Here is a 20,202-nt window from a genome sequence, read left to right as displayed (position 1 = left end):
GAGAATATGATAAAATAGATAGTATATAGGAATATAGAAGATATAATGATAATGCTATACATATATCCCAAATGTCGTATGTTGCATGTTGTATGTCTTAACAAATCAACGACTTGTGGTTTGACGGAGAAGAAAAACGTCTCCACATGTGATTTAATGCGAGCGCGGTGACTTGACAACTCGCGAACTTGTTCCCTTCGAATTTTTGTATCCTTTACAACATTTGAAGATCTTTAAACTACTTTGAATTCTCCATGTAAGTGATTTGTTATTTTGATCCCATCCTGGAGGAACTCTGAAGCGACACCCCGCCTCTGCCCCTCCATTCATTGTGTGCGAAACCCCCCTCAATGAGAACCCGCTAACTCGTTCTCGATATAGAGATATACATTACTTCAGCCTTGTTACCAAAGCTCTCAAGCTCTCAAGTATTTCCTACATATCAATATGGCGCCCCGTGGTCGTGGAGGAAAGTTCTCCAAGCCTACTCGAGGAGGTATGTCGTGTGCGCCTGAGCATAAGTACGAGATACTTGAAACTGATCAGACGATGAATAGGAGGCAAGCACTTCAGCAGAGATCTTCAGCCATTAGACAAGGATGGCAATCAAATGGGTCTCTGGCGGGTAAGTGAACTTCAGCCCCAATGAACTCAATTTGTACAGCATCCTGATCATAACATCCCTCTCATAGGAGCCTGGTGAGCAAATCAAGTCATCGGGTGACGAAGATTCTTCATCCGAAGAAGAAAGCTCCGAGGAATCCAGCGAGGACGAGTTCAAGCCGATCGAGTCATCCACAGCTGCAGGAAGCCGCGAGGAGCGCCGCGCTGCTGCCAAAGCTAAGAAGGCAGCCGCATTGAAGAAGCGAGGCCAAGGACCCGCCCAACCGGGCGACTTACCCCCTTCAGACTCGGAAGAATCCGACGGCGAGCTCCCCGCCAACCCCAACCACACTGCCAAGTCCCGCTCGCAGACCCTGAAGCCCGTCGCCGACCCCGCCGCTGAGCCCAAGAAGCCCGCTAAGGTCAAGGATATCTCGCAGTTGTCCCGACGGGAGCGCGAGGCCGTCCAGGCCCAGCAGGCCCGTGAACGTTACCAGAAGCTGCACGCCGAGGGTAAGACTGACGAGGCGAAGTCGGATCTGGCTCGTCTCGCCGTTATCCGTGAGCAGCGTGAGACGGAGCGTCTGCGCAAGTTGGCCGAGAAGGAGGAGAAGGACGAGCAAGCCAAAGAGCGTGCCGATGCCGCTCAGCAGCGAGAGGATCGTTTGCGTGCTGCAGCTTCGGGGAAGACTAAGAAAGTTGGTAAGAAATAAGCTTGTGGATTTCGCTTTATATGTGGTCATGACTTGGGTCGAATTGTTGGTTACACATCTAGACAACAAAAAAAAAAACAAAGCAAACAGTTGAGATACTCTTCACATTGGACATCTGGAATCAATCAAACAGTAGGAAATATGCGCAATCATGTAAATTGAAATCATGTACACTGACGCCCCCATAGCATTAGATAATCGCCTCATTTTGGGGCTGGCTTTTTTTCGAGGAGGGATGAGCCCGACAAAAGAGATATTTCAGGTTTCGTACAGGGAATGGAAATCCCAGGGAGAGGATATAATTCGGGGGAAGCTTGCTACTTCACACGCCCCAGAACAACCCCTCAACGCTGCGGCCTTGCATGACAATGCCCCAACCGGCAATCAGGCTGACTAGCCACATAACGGCGAATATGAGGATAGGCACAAGCAGAAGTTCTGTGTTGTGCAGGAATGGGAGAGCATTGTATCCCAGGAACGTGATGTAGGTGTAGTAAATGAGAGCAGAGAGGTAAAGCGAGTTTCCAAGGAAAGTAGCCAGGAAATTACTCGGGCTGCGGGTGAGGAGCGGCAGAAGGAGGAACTGCACCACGTAGAGGTGGAGATATAGAGGAAAGAAGGCCCGGTTGGATACCTATGCAACGACAGTGTCAGTGAGTCGGAGATTCCACGGAATTTATGGCAGGGAGTCTTACGTCAAAACAATATCCAAACTCCAATTGCTCCTTCTCCCCTGGCTGAGTAAACAAGCCCTGAGCGGCACCTCGTCTTCGGCCACGGGAGCCCCGCAGGCCAGCTAGAGAGGCGGCAGCTCCGTTCGGACCGAATAGACGGCCAATGATAAAGTATCCAATTGTCGAGACGAGCAGTGACGAGCCGATGAAATGCACGAACACGAAGAGGAAAGCGAGTCGTATAATTGCGCCGAAGCCTGGCGTATAAGCAAGGCCCCATGCGAGGGCTGTGAGGAGGAGGAAGAATGATAGTAGGTAGGTGAATGACGGATCAGGCCGGTGCCATGTGTTTTTGGTTTCTGCTCCAAGGCGTCAATAGTGCTCGGCTGGGACGATAGTAACCGGTATTGCCAGTTGTATGTGCTTGTTCAATCGAGGCACTAGCCAAGTTTGGAATAATAAGTAGACTCACGTTTCTAAATCAGATAGCATGATCAGCATAGTTCGAGGGCCAGTTAGGATAGAGACCACTTACATGGTAGTATATCGATTTGAATACCTTCTTGGGTGCGATCAGCAACGAGGTCATCTCCCAAATTGCCATTTCAAAGTCCATTTGTGGGAATTTGAAAAGCCTGTCCCATATCAGTGATTGTCTCTCGTGCCGGGATTCTTTGGTCCTACTACCTCTTGAAGAAGCGCGGCATGCGGACACTAGACCGGGTTGCAGGTGTTGAGCCGAAGTTGGCAGGGCCGGCATGTTGGCGGGGGACAGAGATGTGAGGGTTCATGATCTTAGACCCCGTTTTCGAGGAGGGAAATCAATCTCGGAGCATTCACAATGCAGTTCAATTGTTGTACGTGTATCCGATGCGAGTTGGGCCCGGTTATGTCATCTTCTTGATCACGTGTTGGGTATATCGGTCATTTGTTGATTTTTGGATTTTATGTTTTATGTAGTTCCTGATGGACACAGTACTCTGTATAAGATACCCTCTTCTACTAGGATTTACAATCTAGATAGATCTCAACTCATGTCTCTTCTGAACAGGTGTCATTGCCGCTGGAAAAGGGTTCCTCTCCAGATAATCCACTCTGCAAGGGGCCAATCTATAAGACTTGAGTTATACATACACTAGTTCACATGGATACGGGGTAGTATACCGTGAAAGAGATATAGGGAGTGCTCTAGTTATTAGTCTGGGATTCACTTATATCTACACAGGCATTCGTCTATAACTGTCTCTACGGAGATCTATCTCTATTCACGGAAATCAACATACAAAGAGCTCCATGATCCATCCCCACAGCTCCACTTGTGTACTTTTGGCTATACAACATATTGTAGATTGTAGATTGTGCTTGAAGGATTGCAAGGCAAAGAGCATTGATATATGCTGTCTAATATCCATATCTTATAACATACTACTATTCAAGTCGACCTAAAGTAACTATATAAGCCCTGAATATGCATGTATGAAACCCCTGAATCTGTAGATCCCTAAAAACCCAAGCAATTTCCCCCTTCGCATGTTTCTATTCAATATCATATGTTAAATTCTTCCTGATTAACTATGTATGTCTCATATTATAAAAAAGTACCAATACAGTAGCGGAGAGGCTTTAAAAAGTTCCCGCCTAACCTCCCCGACTCTCAGGAGTTCGTTCCACCCCCGGTTTCTTGTTCCTCTTGCTATTGCCCACCCTTTTACACTCCTTTGATCTTCTTTCTTTTTTACATCCCTGGCCTCGTGGGACAATGACCAAGTGAATTACCATTCAATTCGTCAAATCGGATACTGCAGGTCGAATTCAGTTTAGTCAATTACCTTGTGAGACCTGCAAGAGATCTGGTATGTTGGAAACCGAGTGGCTCCGAATCCCCCCATCCCCCCTCAACTACTACAATGAGCCTGTCATTCCCTTTGTGTGGATTGGAAATCTGATCAGCCTAAGAAATAAAATAATTAACATTGGTTAGCGCAATAATGTCCCAACGGGAGGCGTACTCTCCTCCCCATACACCACCCTCCCAAACCGCAAGATACAAGCCCTCCAAACGAGGATACCCAGAGCGACCTTCCATCCGCGATGCTTTCCCAGATGTCATGGATAATCCAGCGAGAACCAGTGAGTCGGATGATCGAGACCCGCATGATCTCTCTCTATCCCCGCAACATGCTACACGAACGTCGATCGTCGACAACATGCTTCTTTCGCTCGATCAATTCGCCTCTAGTTCGTCTGTTCTGGACGACTATCGTCTTTTCAATTCCGCCTTCGAAACCGACCATCACAGTCATTACTCACAAGAATCCGATTCGCACGGCCGGTACCGCGGACACACCTTCTCCTCGTCAGTGTCCTCAGAACCAGACTACGGATACGAAGATGGGAATGATCGCTACGCAACAATCACAGCGAAGGGCCGACGCAGCAACAGTAGCTCCAATAACCAGACACCGAGGCAGATAGGAAGCTCGCGCGGGGGTATCGGAACTATGCCACGAACAAATACTACCCGAAAAGACAGCAAAGGAAGCTCATCCTCCACCGCGGACTACTCATACACAATCCCAAGAGCACGAGCAGATCATGGCTTGGGCCGCCGTTCAGCCAGCTTCGATTGCGGGCCAAAACGAGCGTTCGCACCTTATGCTGATCCCAGTGTCGGGCAGGACTTGACGCTGTACAACGATCACGATGCTGCACCCACCCCAAGTGTCCCGGCAGGACCACGAAAGGTTCACGATTATGGCAGGACGCCAGCAACTGCTGCCGCGCGGACACCGGTAGTACCGCGACGGAACAGTTTGAAAACTGCTTATGCCCCCCAGGTTCGAAAGGTTCGGCCTGAAAATCTCGCCACGGGAACTCTCAGAGCTCGGGATAACGACTTCCAGAATATGGATGATACGGATTTTGGCCTCCCTCCGACCATTGCGGCTTCGTTGGACTCGCCTGCCCCCAGTCCGACCATCTCCTATAACAAGCCGGCTTTTCCTCCCCCAGACTCAACGGCAACCACCACAATTTCGGCCAACATCTCCACCAACTATACTGCTCCAATCACAAAAGAACGCCCAGGTTTCTTCCGGCGTGTATTTGGATCTAAGAATTCAGTCCCTGGACCGGCAGATGCAGCAAGTATAAACGCCAACGATCTGTCACATTTACAAGAAAATGAGAGTAGAGAAACCAATGGGATGACTGCCAGCCCAAAGCTACGACCTCAGCAAGCAGTTAAGAGCCCTGCAGGTGCTTCTCCGTCCTCAACTCGCACAGGACCCCATCAGGTCGTGAACAAGAAATCTTCGTTCTTCCGTAGAAGAAAGAGGTCGGTACCTGACCATGCTCCTCCCCCAATTGTTATTCCTCAACATCTTGCACCACAGACTATGGATAATATGGCGGCTCCAAGCCCTGTGAGTAGCCTGCGGCAGATCATGAATCCTTATCTCGACGAGGAATCAGACCGGAAAGAAAATGCGGACTGGGAGGCTAAAATTCGACAACCGGCATTTTTGCAGGCGCAGAAGAAAAGAGAAAGTGTTTCAGCTCCTGGAGCTCCCAAACCGAAGACTTCTCTGCAGCCCTCAACTGCCTCTCGTGGTCAGGACATCTCGCCTCTTACAGAGAAGGATCGATCTTCAACTGGCGAAGTCTTCACAGACTTGGCTTTGCAGGAAAAGTCTCAGAGTGTTACTGCCTCTAGTACCCTGTCCCCCGTTGTGGAAAATTTCTCGCGCAGCATCAAATCACAGGTCGCAATTCCTCAAATCAATGTCGCTAGATTGGCGCTTCCGTCCGAGGACAGGGTTTGCGAATCTCCTGTTGATTCTATATCAACAGCATCGAATTATCAGACCGCTGCGAACACCCCACTCATTGAACAGGAAGACTCTCAGTCTGATGACACCGAAGATCAGGCAGATGGACCTGGCGAAGCTATTGAAGATGGACCCACAGCTACAGATCGAGAACAAGCACAGAGGCTCTTCGACAGCCAGGACCAGATGGTAGGCAACGAGTCTGCTGCCGCTTGGCTGGGTGACCCTGATCGGGCAATGGTCCGTGAAGCATACATGCGACTGTACAATTGGTCTAATCTCAACATTGTGGCCTCTCTTCGGGCTCTTTGCGACCGTTTGGTGCTCAAGGGAGAAACTCAACAAGTGGATCGAGTGCTGGATGCCTTTTCCACCAGATGGTGTGATTGCAACCCGAGTCATGGCTTCAAAGCTACTGACGTTGTCCATACCATTTGCTATTCTATTTTGCTACTAAACACTGATCTGCATATGGCTGACATCGATTCAAAAATGACCAAATCTCAATTCGTTCGAAATACCATGCCCACTATACACCGAGTCGCAATGGATGCCGCACCGGAGGGATTTGAGACGTTGCGTCCAGTCAACCGGTCCAAGGCTCAATCCCATGAAGCGCACTCTGCCCCTACGTCGGCACGCTCTGCAACTTTCCCTTCAGAGGTCACCCACGGCTTGTTTGACAGAGACGGCGGTGCAAATGATGTTGGGCCTTTGGTTAATACGCCATTCACCGGAACAGTGAGAGCCTGGGAGCAACAGGTTGAAGCAGTACTCAAGGAATTCTACACATCGATCCAAAAGCAAAAACTGCCTTTGTTCGGTGCCCAACCAGAACGTGAAGTATCTCGCATGTCTTCCAACAACTTTTTGGGCCCCTCTAGCAACACTCTTCGCAGGAGCCCTAGCACAATTAGCAAGAGTGGTTCTGATATCTTTCCTCGTGGTCGTTCCGCCAATTCAAGCCATGGAGCTGCACGATGGTCATCCAAACCCCGCTCTCGGGCTGGGAGGCTCTATCCTCCTTCGGCGATGGGCTCCAGCCGTACCAGCCTAGACGACCAATCTGTCTGGAGTCCGACTGGGTCCAGTACCTGGAGTAAATATTCTTTAGGCAAGTTTACTTCAGCGTCTGTAGACTCTTTTGGTTCAGACTTCCCTCGCGGCGAGTACCAACAATCTATCGGGTTTGCCAATGCTCTGAGTCAGGCCATCATCAGGGAGGACTCTGCTACCTCGGTATACAGCTACGAGGAGCCCGAGCGAACGACCCCTCTGCTTGAAGATGATACGTTAGCTCTAGCCGGCGCCCCGTGGGCCAAGGAGGGGAGCCTAAAACACAAGCATCATCTAGACGCGGTGGACAAACGGGCCAAGGACCGGAACTGGAATGACTGTTTTGCGGTTATACAGCAAGGCTGGATGCGTCTTTTCTCGTTCAACAACTCCACCAAGTCAATGCGACAAAAGTCTAAACAGCGCGGAGGGGTTATAGTCGGTGGTGGCAACTGGACGGAAAATGCAGAAGAGCTTTGGAAGTTCATGCTGCGCCAGACCATTGCCAGTGCCTTACCATCGCCTGGATACTCCAAGTCTCGTCCTCATGTCTGGGCCCTGAGTTTGCCCACTGGGGCGGTTCATCTCTTCCAAGCTGGAACGCCTGAGATTGTCCGAGAATTTGTCTCCACGGCCAACTACTGGAGCGCGCGATTATCCAAGCAACCACTGATAGGAGGCATCAGCAATATTGAATATGGATGGAGCGACAGTGTCATTAACAGCGCGCTGATCGGCGGTGAAAATCGATCCCCGCCGCCTTCGTCAGGCGCACGGCCAAGTATTCAAAGCTCCATCCGAAGCTCCATGGATCATCAGGGTGTGCGGCCCCGACTTCCCGCGGATCGGGTCAACATCAGTGACTGGAGCCCACCACAGCAAAGCATGGTCGCCTCCAACCTGACAGAGGAGGAACAGTTGAAGGCCCTGCAGGGCTACGTGCAGAACGTGGAAGATGATCTCTCTCGCCACAATGAGCTGCGTTCTGCGATGAACCTTGCATTCTCTCCACGCCACCCCAACGCCGCTAAAGCCATGGCCAACTGGGAACGGAAATCTTCGTATCTGTTACGTGAGATTGTTAAGTTTCGCACGTATATCGACTCCCTACGCAACGCCATCAGCTCTAAAGAGAGAATTCTTGCTTCAACCAACTACCCCCAAGTGGATGAGGAGGCAACCATTGAGCCTACGGAAGTTGCAGCGTAATTGCACACTCTTTCTCTTTTCGCCTTTTAATGAACCGGCTGTATATACTTCTTTTTTTTCTGGCTTGGGGAAACTCCATGATACCTACCTTTCAAAAGGGCCCGATATCTTGGTCCTTTTCTCTTTTTTTTTTCGTGACTTTTGTTTGATACAACTTTGTCTAGTATACCTCTTTCCTATTAATGTTCTGTTATGGGTGGATTATTCCGATTAATGCTTGGGATGGTGATGTGATGCTATGGATACCATGATTATCGTTTTTACATATGAATGTCATCGATTTGTATATTTCTGTTGATTCGATTCTCGATTCTCGATGCTTGTTGTATAGTCGAGTGATATGCGCGTGGCAGTAATGAATATGTTATATATACTGCGTGGCAATACCATTACATTATCCTGGCCGTGTCCACACTATTCGTCTACTCCTGTGCCATATGCTCTTGCCAGATGACTTTCAAGTATGTTCGAATTCAAGTCAGACCTTCATCTTCACTTAATTTGAACACTACAAATCCATCTCTTCGCGACTTTCTCAACTTTCTCAACTTTTCCCATACATCCAAATACAATGACCGCTCATTCGCCGATCGAGGCGGGTAGCGAGATCCAGCGAGTGGATCCCCAAACATTGGGCGTCATCTCCCCAGTTTCAGTGCGCTCTTCGTCTGTGTCGGTATTCCAGACGCCAGATCAGACATTGAATGATTTCAGTTCAGAGTACTTCATGGCAGAGGACGCACCGGGGATTCTTCCCCCGAACTCGGTCACACAGTCGCCATCTGAATACGCGCAATCAACTCCTTCAGAGCCGGATCATGGAGACCAAGACCATGAAGACCATGAAGACCCTGAATTTACCATGACATCGACCCAATTAGATTTGAACGATCATAGTTTTATTCCTTCCTCGGTTGACCACGACGAGAGCAGTCTATTCCATCCATCGAGCGAAAATGGCGACCACGAACGCGACAATAACCAAACCCTAATTGAAGAGCACGAAATGCGTCGCAAACTTATGGACATTGAATCGAGCTTTCTGCCGGAACCCTCAACAATTGACGTGGCTGCGACCGGTCCTACTGCTGGCGCGGATGATACGTACCTAGTTGGGGTTCCGAAGAATGGCACTGCAGACATAATACAGGACTCCTCACAGCTCTCATTCATAGAACCAGCCGATAAAATCCCGGTGGAAGACGAAGAACACACCGAGAAGGAGAAGCCAGGTACGAATTTGGACTCGGCACCTGGCCCTACAGGACAACATGCGAACAATACCTTGTCTTACTCCCACTCCTCGTCACCTACGGTAGCTGCAGCGCTGCGACAAACTCGATCCACATTGTCCAAAAATGCACTAGAAACCAGCCCGCTCTCCCAAGATGAGCGTCCCTTCAGACCTGAATATTCCATGGCCGAGAACGAATCGCAACTTACCCCCTCGAAGCTTCGAAACACCTCCCGCAGCCTATCGCCCGGTGCGTCGCACTTATCTAATGACCAGAGTACCAGTCCTACTGGTAGTCGGAGAGCTAGCCGACCCAAGTACCTGACTAGCCGACAATCAACCAATCGTTCGTCACACTCATCAGCCGCCAGTAACAACACCGAAACAACCAACAGCGATGCCACACTGGGCGCGGACTATGCCCTTCAAACTGGGGGCGCGACTTCTGACAACTATGGAACCATGCACGCTGAAAGCCGTGCCAAGATGGCTAGGACAACCAGTCTCGGCAGCATGGCATCTGGAATCTCCGGGTATAGCGAAGAAAACCCACTCGACAAAGCAAACATGTCTGGTCCAATGGACGGCGGCCTACATACGCTGGAGGAGGAAGGCTCACCACATTCCCGTATCAGCCCTGTGGACCACGAAGACGCCTCAACACCGATGACACCCAAAGCGAAGCCACAAGACAGCAATCCTACTGATACAGCAATTGCCGAGCGAGCTAAGGACATTCAAATTCCTACCACGTTTGTACAACGGTTCCGAGAAGACTTCCAAGCACTTCCGGAGAAGCGTTTGGGTGCCTCGGCCCCTGCGTTTGCGAAAAGTGGTCGGAACTTGACCCTCAAGGAACAGAGCAGCACCATTGATCGCTTGGCGAAGGAGAATTTTGACCTAAAAATGCGAATTCACTTTCTTAATGAGGCGTTGAACAAGCGATCCGAGGAAGGCATCAAGGAGATGATCTCGGAGAATGTTGAGCTAAAATCAGATAAGGTCAAGCTCTCAAAGGACAATCAAAGCCTAAGACGCAAGATTCGAGACTTGGAAAAGCAAGTGAAAGAACATCAATCCGACAAGGATTCCATGGTCAATCATGACCCCGAGGGATCAGAGGATGGCGATCGTGACTCGGCCCAAGACGAAGAGATCGTCTTCCTACGTGAACGGGTTGAAACTTATGAACTCGAGATTGAGCGTATGAGGTCAGAAACTATTGCACGGGAAAGTGAGAAGAGACGGTTGGCCGAGATGATCAGGTCGCTCAGCGATAATCGTGCGGGAGAGTCCGACGCCGGCGCGAGGGAAGAGCGAGTAAGTGAGACGAACACGATCAAGTCAGACCCGAGCTAATTATATATACAGGAGATGTGGAAGGATATGCTTGACGCAGAAACCTCAGCGCGAGAGCAAGCCGAGGAAGAAAATCGAAGACTTCGGGATGAGTCGATTCGTTTGCGAAGTGAGATATACGCTGCTACAAAGCCCGGCCAATACGACTCTTTTTCATATACATCTGATAGAGATGGCAACCGAGTTCCTACCGTTCCCAACAGCACGCTTGTTGTAGAGCTGGGGCTCCTTAAACAGGAGAATGCAGAACTAAGAAAAGAAGTCAGTGCCCAGACTTCAATGCTCACATCTCGTAACCGAGAAAAGGAACGTCTTTATCAGGAGATTGAAGAATTGAAGCTCGGAGAGCGTCGTCATGTTGGCCGATCCATAGCGGGAGACAGTATCTTCGACCGTTCCGCCTCGCGCACTCATGTCCGACCTTCGTCTCAGGCTAGCGACGGAACGGGTATGTCGCGCAGCGACATGGACCACGATGAACTCGAAGCCCGGAATGGACAACTCCGGGACTTAGTGTCGACCCTCAAGCTTGAGAATCAAGCCATCCGAGCCGAACTTGAGGACTATATTGCAGAACTAGAGGCTCTTGACAAGGCATACCAAGCTGATGTTGATCAAGCCGAAGAAGAGATGCAAAACCTACAGCAAGAACGAGACCAGGCCGTAAACATGGCGAATGAAAGAGATGCCGCTTTCCAGGACCTGCGGGCCGAAGCGCAGGAAGAGTTGGATACCCTTGGAGACGAACTCGACCAGAAAATTGTTGAGTGCCAGCGTATGAATGAGGACTTGAGAAACCAAGACGAAAACCTCAGGGCTTTGCAGGCCGAAATGCGTTCTGCCAGCGAAGGCATCATCCGTCTCGAGGAAGATGCACAGAACAACCTGGCCGCGTACAAGTCTGTGCAGCAGGAACTTGAAGAGACCAATCGCGAGATGGAATCTATGGAGAAGAGCCTATTTGAGGCCAACACTAAGGTGCAGCGGCTGACGGTGCAGATTGAATCGAGCCAAAATGAAATCGCTTTCCTTCGCGAAGAGCAAGACGGCGATAAGATCCGCATCGGAGATCTCGAATCGGACCTCAAAAACTACCACCTGAGCTTGGTTAGTGAAAAAGAGAAGACCAGAGAACTCGAGCAGCGACTGGCAGATGAACGTCACCAGCGAGAGGTGGTAGGAAGTAAGGAGAAGCAAGATGTCCAGCGTATCATGAATGAATTGAACCGCGAAGCTTCAGCTTCCAAAGAGGAGGTCCGACGTCTGAAGAAGAGCCTTTCAGCCCAGGAGATTGAAACCTCCACCTGGCGAGAACGGTTGATGGACCTCGAAAACAATTTGAGGGAAACGCTAGGTGATCTCAGCGGCAGCCGGTCTAGCTTGATCACCAACATCATGAAGCTGCAAAAGGAACTCGAGTCCACCGCCCTTGAGTTAGAGAGCGTCCGCTCACAGCTAGATGAGAAAGAATCTCTGCTTCGAAATCGTGACGCTCTGCTCGAGAGTCATGGGCTTGAGTCACGAAAACTCTCAGAACTCCTGGATCGCGAAAGACATGCGCGTCGAGCCGACAAGCAGTCATTTGAGTCGTCGCTCAAATCTCATCAGCACGCATCTCGGACCATCACACAAAGCAATTCCCGTATCACAGATCTGGAAAAAGCGCGGACCGAGGACCGCAAAAGATACGCATCGCTGGAACAGCAATTCAAGGACCAGCTCAACGAGAGGAACATCATGTTTCTTAACATTTGGAAGAGAATCTCTGGGCTTTGCGGGCCGGATTGGGCGCACTCCAACAGTCTTATCAATGGCAATCTCCCGAGCCAGGAGGTCATTGGTAATATGCTGTTCTGGCCAGGCTTCAGCCGCAACCTTCTGCTTGCAATGAAGACTGTCGAGGCTGTGATGGCGGGTTTCAAGTCTCGCATCAAGAGCATCGACCACGAGTTGACCAAGCGTTATCACACGCTTGAGCTGTCATATAACGGACGAATCAAGAAGCTCGAGCGCCTCGAAGAGGCTTTCAAAAACATGCGATCCGGTCGCGGACAATCGAGTTCCACTCCGGAGATGTCTAAATTGCGTGGCGAGAACCGTCTGCTAAAGGCTGAACTCAACCTACTTCAATCCAACTCGCGAGGACAGGGTCCTGCGTCTGTGGCTGCGGCTGCGGCTGCAGTCATGGCAGGACCCCGCTCCCCTTCTTTGACGTCAAGAGCAGAGTCGGACCGATCCCTAGGGCGTTCTAGCTCTACGGCTGGTACTGATAGACCTCGCGCCGAGAAAGGCGCCACTCGCAACGTTACAGGGCAGCCCTCTCATTCCTCTTCCAGCAGCACGTTGGCCAACAATCCTGGAACAATGATACCACGCACGCGCAGCTCGCAAAGTGGCTGGAATGGTAGCGATGAGAAATGGATTCACAGACTACATGGGCTGGAGAGGCAACTCAAATCTGAACGTGAAGGTCGCCTCCTAGATCGCAGTGGCGCCCGCGAGCGACTTGAGGAGCGCGATGCTGAGAATCAGAAACTTCGAGATCAGCTCAACCGGGAACGTAGGCGGCGAGGACCTTCAGGGACCATTGCAGATGGCAACCGTCCCAGTCGCCCTCCGGGTTCAGATGAGGCTCCCAGCTCCAGTGAAGGGGAGGGCATCACCGTGGACATCGAAGTTTGATTTTGCCGCGCTTTTTTTTCCTATGCTATATATACCCACTGTCTGTTTGTGTTTCTCTTCCACGTGACACTTATCGCATATGCTTGTAATAATCACTCATGAGGAAAGGCTTTTATTTTAATGTTATTCGGGGCTAAAATACCTTGTTGAGGGACTGTCGGAGTTTTTTGTGCATTTTATTCTTCTTTCGTTGTACTTTATACACGTCGATATGCTGCTCTATTAGGATGCATCCAAAATTCGATGATACATTTCTACCGCAACGATACCTTGAGCGAGAAATCCACAATCCCCGTACCCTGGTGGATGGAGCTGGTAGACAAGATATCGATATCGGCACATACATACGCCGGCGCATTCTCTTCCGTCAATCCACCACTCACCTCAATCAAGAAAGGCCTCTTCGAAGCCCATTCGCGCTTCAGCTGCGCCGCAGCCTCCCGCACACCCTCAGGCGTAAAGTTATCCAACATAATGATATCGGCCCCAGCCCCAATCGCCGCATTAGCCTCCTCCACACTCCGACACTCAACCTCAACCTTAGTCGAGAACCCACCAGTTGCCTTGGCCGCCTGCACAGCGCGCGGGATCGCCGCCGCAATAGACTCAAGCGATGACGGGTCCGCAACGCCACCATCGGCTGCAGCGCGGTTGTTCGCGCACGCCCACACGTGGTTGTCCTTTAGCATGGTCATGGAGCTCAAATCGTGGCGGTGCGGGTCGGCGCCACCCGCAAGCATTCCGTATTTCTCAACAAGCCGGAACCCAGGCGTTGTCTTCCTTGTACCGGCCAGGGTACCTTGCCATCCTTGCGCGCGCAGCGCAGCAAGCATGGAGGCGCTCTTGCTGGCGATGCCTGAGCAACGCGCGAGAATGTTGAGGGCTACGCGCTCGCCGAGGAGGATCTTGCGGATGGGGCCGCGGACGGTTGCGCAGTGCTGAATTGGGGTGATTGCTTCGCCTTCTTTGATGTGCCATTCGATTCTGGATGGATTAGAGAGGTGGGGTGGGATTGGAGTGGGGTATGGCTTACGTGCAGCCTAGTTGCGAGAATACCTCGTCGAAGAATGGTACGCCTGCGACGATGCCCTGAGTTGATCAGTGAATGTTCTTTCTTGGGGGGGGGGGGATTAGGAAAATCTATTATAGACACTGTCACTTTACCTTGCTCTTTCCTAGTAGTCGGGCCTCGCCCTCTGACTCGCCGACAACAAAACCGCCATAGTCCAGACTAGGGCAGTCCTCTTCCAGCCAAGATGTGATGAAGCGCTTGTAGTTGCCGGGTAGTAGATGGCGCAGGTCTCCGTGAGCCAGGGCCATTGTAAGTGGAGTAGATTGAATAATGAATTGGATTAAGGTATTTGGAGAAGTTGTGTTGATCCGCGTGTTCGCATGTCGAAGTTCCCCCGCGCGGGGTGAAGAAGCTCGGGTTGGCCCGGTCCGGAGTCCGATTGTGGCCGAGGTCACGTGGGAGTATACGATAATACATGTAGTCAGTTACATGTAGTCAATTAGTGATTCAACATACACCCAGATAGATTAAACTACGCAAAAAGAGTAAGCCCAGGCTAACAGGCCATATGGTTGTGTCCTATTATTGAGATTGTTGTAGATTATCGCGTAATATAGCTAACTATAAGCAAACCCTAAAACAAATCCTATATCCGTAACAATAAGAATAAAAAAAACTAATAGTATCTTATAGCGCCACATTCCGGGAATGCGGCACACTAAAAAAGATAGATCGTCACGGGCTTGACATTCACAGTGGAGAAGAGATTATTCTCGAAGAGAGCGGGTCACGAAGGTCACGAATTGGGTAATTGTTTTGAGTTGGTATACCTCTACACATACTACATATCTCCTAGGTATATAGAGGTATCTCGTTAGGTGACAAGAGAGACGTTCGCATATATGAACGCAGAGAATCATCTGATACAAGAAGAACTCAAATTCCAAAGGGAAACACGGGCTGCCGAGGACCCGGGACGACGGAGATAACTTGGTCGGCTTCGGCATTTTATTTTTTATTCTTTTATTTTTTTAAAATTCTTTTGGGATTACAATGTCTATACAATGCCGAGGTTCCTTGTATAGTAATCAAAGATACATACATGGCTAGGTCGATCTCCACTCCTCTTGACTTGAATGCTGAAAAATGTCTCAAGATCCACCGATGTACCCAGGACTCCATACTGCTATCCTCTTTTAGGCCCCTTCAGGCCTTCCACGCCTTGTAAACAGTCTTGCAGCCAAACAGTTGACCCTTCTTCAGCAGAACCATGGACCGCCACGCAGGCTCGTTAATCGCATTCACGAACCGACTAGGTTCCACACAGAATGCAGCTCCTTCATGATGTGCTGGTGCCCCGTTGACCGATGGCACATCGAGGTACTTGCCAGTGTAGAATTGGAAGGCAGGCTCGGTGCTGTACACTTCGAGATGTAGGCCCGAGCTTGCATTGCTAAACTGGGCTAGACGGCGTAGCGGTAAGCCACGAGTGTCCAGGGGGATTTTGCTAGGATCGGACTCGAGCACAAAGACGTCGTCGAAGTGTGCGCCGGTTGCGGCGAGCGCGAACGGGGCTGTCACGTCCCGCGGGAACTTGGCGATCTCACCCGAGGGAATGCCCGTGCTATCGAGGGGCAGATAGTCGGCTGTAGCGAGCTGGGCGGTGGTGCCTGAAATATCGGGGCCATCGCCAATGTTAAAGTAGCTGTGAGAGGTGGGGGGAAGCTTGGTCAGCGGGGAATAGCTCCAATTTCAAGATTGAATGTCGTCATCAGCTTTGAAGGGGGAAGGGGCTAGATCTACCTGTGGTTGGTGATATTAACTACAGTCTCCTCGCACTCGTTGCCAACAAATTCCACCTCGTACTCGTTGCCAACAAATTCCACCTCGTACTCGGCCGTCAGCACGGTCTTGGCGTCCTCGTTGCTAGCGATGTACCACACGCGCACCTCGATGGTCCCGGGGAATCCCTCCGAACCATCTCTGCAGAGGTACTTGAAGTGCACGGCATCGTGACCATTGCGCTGGACGGTGAATGGGCCGTCAAAGACGCGCTTAGCCCAATTGTTCTCCCCACCATGCAGGGAATTAGGGCCGTTGTTCTGCACCAGTTGAACCTTCTGGCCATTTAGCTCCTGAATCAGACCATCCTTGATACGGTTTGCAACACGGCCGATGGTGGCACCATAGTGTGGGGTATTGTGCTTGACATAGTCCTCCTGCGTAGGGAAATTCAGAACGATGTTCTTACCACCGACGGAGAAGGTTTGGATGATGGCGCCCAAAGGCAGGAAGTGGAAAGCAGCTTGTTCGGACATGATGCGGTTCCTTTTATGTGATTTGCTCTCGAAGGATGAGATAGGCGGGGAAAGAAGGGCATAGCATGTACTCTAAATTTTTTAAGCGACATGACGTTAGCAACCCCGCAATCTGCGGGATCAAGCACCGACAACATGACTCCTTTATTTTGGTTTAGCATAAATGTTAATATCCAAGGCTTTGAGAGGTGTTTATTTGTCTAAGAGGGTCCGGATTCAGGTTGATTAGACTAAAAGAGAGGGCTTTGAATATTTTGGCCATGACCCAATTAGGGTAAAGCTCAACTCGTGACATCTTCCGTAATCCATATCAAACCGGGCTGGACCTGTGGCGAGCGACTTTAAAGTATAACCTCAGTTGTCGCAAAGGTAAAAAAGCCAACTACGTACTCCGTAACGTGTATCGAACTGGTATTCTCCAATCAGATCAGTACACTATATCACGCATAGAACGGACATAGCACATCGGCGTTAGGGTCAGCCTGCATCCGTTCGGAGAGAACGAGGTCCGGCGTCCGAAGGGATCTATACCCCGGACTCGTGTCCCACCGAACGGAAGAACAAAAGGAGACACGCCAAGGGTTTGATATTAATATTGGCAGGTACCAGGATATAATAGAGTTTTAGCATTGGGTTGGCGTTAGGTTGGTATTAGGTTGGATTGGCATGGGATTGAGAGGCATTTTCTTGCGAAAGCAGGTTTGGCGATAACTCGGCCTTATGTGTTCGGCCGTTCAAATATACTTCGTGACTGAACAGGTTGTATACGAGGGAGACGGCTTGGCCAGAAGGTTATAACATAAGTTCCACGGTCAAATAAGGATGAACATGCTCATCTCCAAAGGCCAAAGTCCCGATTTTTTATATTTTGGCGTCGGAGCATTTGCCCCGGAACGGCAAAAATCGGGATTCGGCGACTTTTCGCGGGCTCTCGCAGGCCAATGGCTGACGTAAGCAGCCAAAAAGGATCCGAAAATCGCTCAAAGTGGGGAATGGGCCGCTGAGTCAGCTGGAAGATCAATAATCTTATTAAAAATCAAAAATACGAAAAAGAAAATAAAATACCAAATCAAGGTCCGAGTTATTGCCGTTTGCTCCATTGATGTTCGAACTCCATGACCCTCCAGGGATTAAGGCAAGGATGGAGGGATCCAGGGCTCCAGGGCTAGAGCAAATCGGCATCTCCCTCCGCTACTTCTGTAGATCTTTTCGATCTGGAACGGTACCTGGGTAACTGCTAAGTGGATATCAAGTCGAATGAGATCATTTCCCGTTTCGGATGGTGTAACGGTGACATGACCTTAAAAACTTCATTGAATTCTAATTAGACAATAAATGGACGACTCCTTGAAACCCCGTTTTAGAACGCCAGAAAGAAAGGAAACAAAGTGTAGAAAAGAGAAGAAAGAGAATAGAAGAAGAATAACTCCAAATCTCCGAAAACCGGTTCACTGTACAGAGGTGATTAGGATCCCAATTGCGCCTGAATCCGATCAACAGAACTTGCGGGGGAAAATAGCCCCAGAAGAGAAGAGAAAGAAAAACAGAACATGTATAGTATACATGCATCACGTCATACGGCGTTAAAATAGTCGATCCTTGAAAGGATAAGGCTCAGGGTGAGCTCAAGATGGCGCAAGATAGCTCAGGATAGCTCAAAATAGCTTAGAAGAAGGGCTCAGATCGAGGTGATCTCTGTAGGGTTCGGATTGAGGAACTGGTTGAAATCGTCATAGTCCTTGGAATCGAGATATGACCCTTGCGACAAACAGCTCAAGGGCACCTGGCGATTGAACATCGGCGACGACAACTGCTGGTCGTCAAAGGGCATATTGGAGTAATCGGCCGTGGACATCAAGTCCATCTCGTCGAAAGAATTGAACCCGCTACTAGGCCACTGCTGCGGACTTTGCAACGCCAGTGGGTTGACGACGCCTTGCATGGACAAAGGTTGCGTGAATTGCGGGGTGCTGGGCATCTGAGATTGAGAAGGCTGCTCGGTCTTGATGGGCGCACGCGTCGTGGGACTATATGTGGGCGGTGTGGGCGGCATGTGTTGCTGGGAGAAAGCATCGGAGGAGAAGCGTGAACGGGGCACTGGTGACTGGGGGCTATCGGAGCCACCGTCGGACGATTCCTGGCGTTGCATGCCGGCGTTGGTGTGCCACAGATCCTGCTGTAAGGCTTCGGGGTTTTCTTCGAAGCGCTCGCCCTTGGAGCCGTCGAGGGCGCCGAGGCGCATGAGAAGGTCGTGGGTGAGTGGGTGACCGTTGGGTTCGAGTTTCAGCTGCTCGCCGGGCCAGCCTTCGCCTTCGATGTTGCGTCGATAGAGTTCCTGGAGGCCATGGACCAGCCAAGATTGTTGCTGTTCAAGCATCTCGACGTAACTAGAAGGAGAGAGCTGGTCAGTGGGAGGAGTTTCGAGCTAGGACTGTTTGATGTCGCTTACCCCTTCGGGTACACTTTGTCATGTGCCTTCTTGCGCTCTCCAAAGACGCAGATGGCATTATCGGCACGACACCGGGAACAAGGACTGGATCCGTCACACTGTCCGGAGGGTCAGTGGATGTTGGGAGGGTTGATTCGTTTAGCTGTACATACCTTGGATTTCTTTAAACGACACCGATCGCAAGCTTTGCATACTCTTTTACGGACATTACTATCCGAATGCGAGTGCTCGGAGGTGGGTGTTGATTGTCGAGCTGCCATGATTTGTGGTCGAAAGTGTAGAGAGAAGAACAGGAATCCGAGCCTTAGCTATACTTCGAGAGGGAGGATGATCGACGTCAAAATGTCAATGATATAATGATGTTCACAGATTAAGAGAAATTGAGTTCCAATAGAGTAGACGGATGCAGAGAGAGAAATGCTGGGGACCGTGGATATAAGAAGGTTTAAAGAAATAATAGAGAGAGGAGAGTAGTGATCTAGGAAGATGCTCGAGTGAAGTAATAGACTCTTAAAGAAAAGTAACATCCCAGGTCACCATGGGCGTCGATGTGCATATATAGGAATCACGAAAAGAGGGGCCCTACTCGTTTCGGATTATTATTTTTATAAAAATAATATTCTCTGGCTTTTCTTCTTAGAGTCACTGGAGTCTCGAGTCTCGCTGGACATAAAAAAGGGATCGGATCGAAGATCATAAATGACGGTACGGGGGTGTTACGGGAAAAATACAGGATGACTCGGCATTTGGGAAGTGTTTCTGACGTATAGGAGTGGATATTGATTATTATTATAGAGAATGGGAGAATGGTAGAATCCTCAGAGCGAGAGAATTCGAATAGAGAGAATTCGAATATCGAAAGCATATAGAATACAACATCTCCAACATCGGTAGAAGAGTAGAAGAACAGATGTACATGGTGAATATCCTCAGTTTGCATAACTATGCAATCCTTATACTGCCTATGTCAGCGGACATTAAATCGGCAAGCCCATGCCGAATAGCTTCGAGACTGCATTCTATCCATTTACTGTAAACTGTGTATTCTATTCAATCCTGAGGT

The 20,202-nt window shown here is 50.0% G+C and overlaps 7 protein-coding genes across 7 annotated transcripts; 3 read left to right on the top strand and 4 right to left on the bottom strand.

The window, feature by feature from the left end:
• Positions 1-71: 71 nt before the first annotated feature.
• On the top strand, positions 72-1,316 carry LCP9604111_6910 (PDGFA associated 1 family protein; the record flags this gene model as incomplete). Its single annotated transcript, XM_039074884.1, has 6 exons — positions 72-76; positions 230-256; positions 382-428; positions 470-496; positions 558-625; positions 693-1,316. The coding sequence occupies 6 exons, from the start codon at positions 72-74 to the stop codon at positions 1,314-1,316; spliced, it is 798 nt and encodes a 265-aa protein (XP_038927211.1).
• Positions 1,317-1,638: 322 nt separating this feature from the next.
• Positions 1,639-2,781, bottom strand: LCP9604111_6909 (unc-50 family protein; the record flags this gene model as incomplete). Its single annotated transcript, XM_039074882.1, has 4 exons — positions 1,639-1,950; positions 2,012-2,349; positions 2,522-2,625; positions 2,678-2,781. 4 exons carry the CDS (start codon positions 2,779-2,781, stop codon positions 1,639-1,641), a joined length of 858 nt encoding a protein of 285 aa, XP_038927210.1.
• Positions 2,782-2,831: 50 nt separating this feature from the next.
• LCP9604111_6908 (Sec7 domain protein) lies at positions 2,832-8,085 on the top strand (the record flags this gene model as incomplete). Its single annotated transcript, XM_039074881.1, has 3 exons — positions 2,832-2,847; positions 3,828-3,843; positions 3,972-8,085. 3 exons carry the CDS (start codon positions 2,832-2,834, stop codon positions 8,083-8,085), a joined length of 4,146 nt encoding a protein of 1,381 aa, XP_038927209.1.
• A 571-nt stretch (positions 8,086-8,656) lies between these two features.
• On the top strand, positions 8,657-13,360 carry LCP9604111_6907 (putative anucleate primary sterigmata (ApsB); the record flags this gene model as incomplete). The annotated part of the gene is made up of 2 exons (XM_039074880.1): positions 8,657-10,639; positions 10,691-13,360. The coding sequence occupies 2 exons, from the start codon at positions 8,657-8,659 to the stop codon at positions 13,358-13,360; spliced, it is 4,653 nt and encodes a 1,550-aa protein (XP_038927208.1).
• Positions 13,361-13,614: 254 nt separating this feature from the next.
• On the bottom strand, positions 13,615-14,680 carry LCP9604111_6906 (nicotinate-nucleotide diphosphorylase (carboxylating); the record flags this gene model as incomplete). The annotated part of the gene is made up of 3 exons (XM_039074879.1): positions 13,615-14,344; positions 14,394-14,449; positions 14,525-14,680. 3 exons carry the CDS (start codon positions 14,678-14,680, stop codon positions 13,615-13,617), a joined length of 942 nt encoding a protein of 313 aa, XP_038927207.1.
• An 898-nt stretch (positions 14,681-15,578) lies between these two features.
• LCP9604111_6905 (uncharacterized protein) lies at positions 15,579-16,690 on the bottom strand (the record flags this gene model as incomplete). The annotated part of the gene is made up of 2 exons (XM_039074878.1): positions 15,579-16,077; positions 16,176-16,690. The coding sequence occupies 2 exons, from the start codon at positions 16,688-16,690 to the stop codon at positions 15,579-15,581; spliced, it is 1,014 nt and encodes a 337-aa protein (XP_038927206.1).
• Positions 16,691-18,368: 1,678 nt separating this feature from the next.
• Positions 18,369-19,399, bottom strand: LCP9604111_6904 (Zn(II)2Cys6 transcription factor domain-containing protein; the record flags this gene model as incomplete). The annotated part of the gene is made up of 3 exons (XM_039074877.1): positions 18,369-19,077; positions 19,140-19,237; positions 19,292-19,399. The coding sequence occupies 3 exons, from the start codon at positions 19,397-19,399 to the stop codon at positions 18,369-18,371; spliced, it is 915 nt and encodes a 304-aa protein (XP_038927205.1).
• Positions 19,400-20,202: the final 803 nt, after the last annotated feature.

The sequence above is a fragment of the Penicillium roqueforti genome, assembly GCF_015533775.1.
Source record: "Penicillium roqueforti strain LCP96 04111 chromosome Unknown scaffold_19, whole genome shotgun sequence".
NCBI classification, from domain to species: domain Eukaryota; kingdom Fungi; phylum Ascomycota; class Eurotiomycetes; order Eurotiales; family Aspergillaceae; genus Penicillium; species Penicillium roqueforti.
Note: the sequence above shows the minus strand (reverse complement) of the source record. Positions and strands in the feature narration are given on the sequence as shown.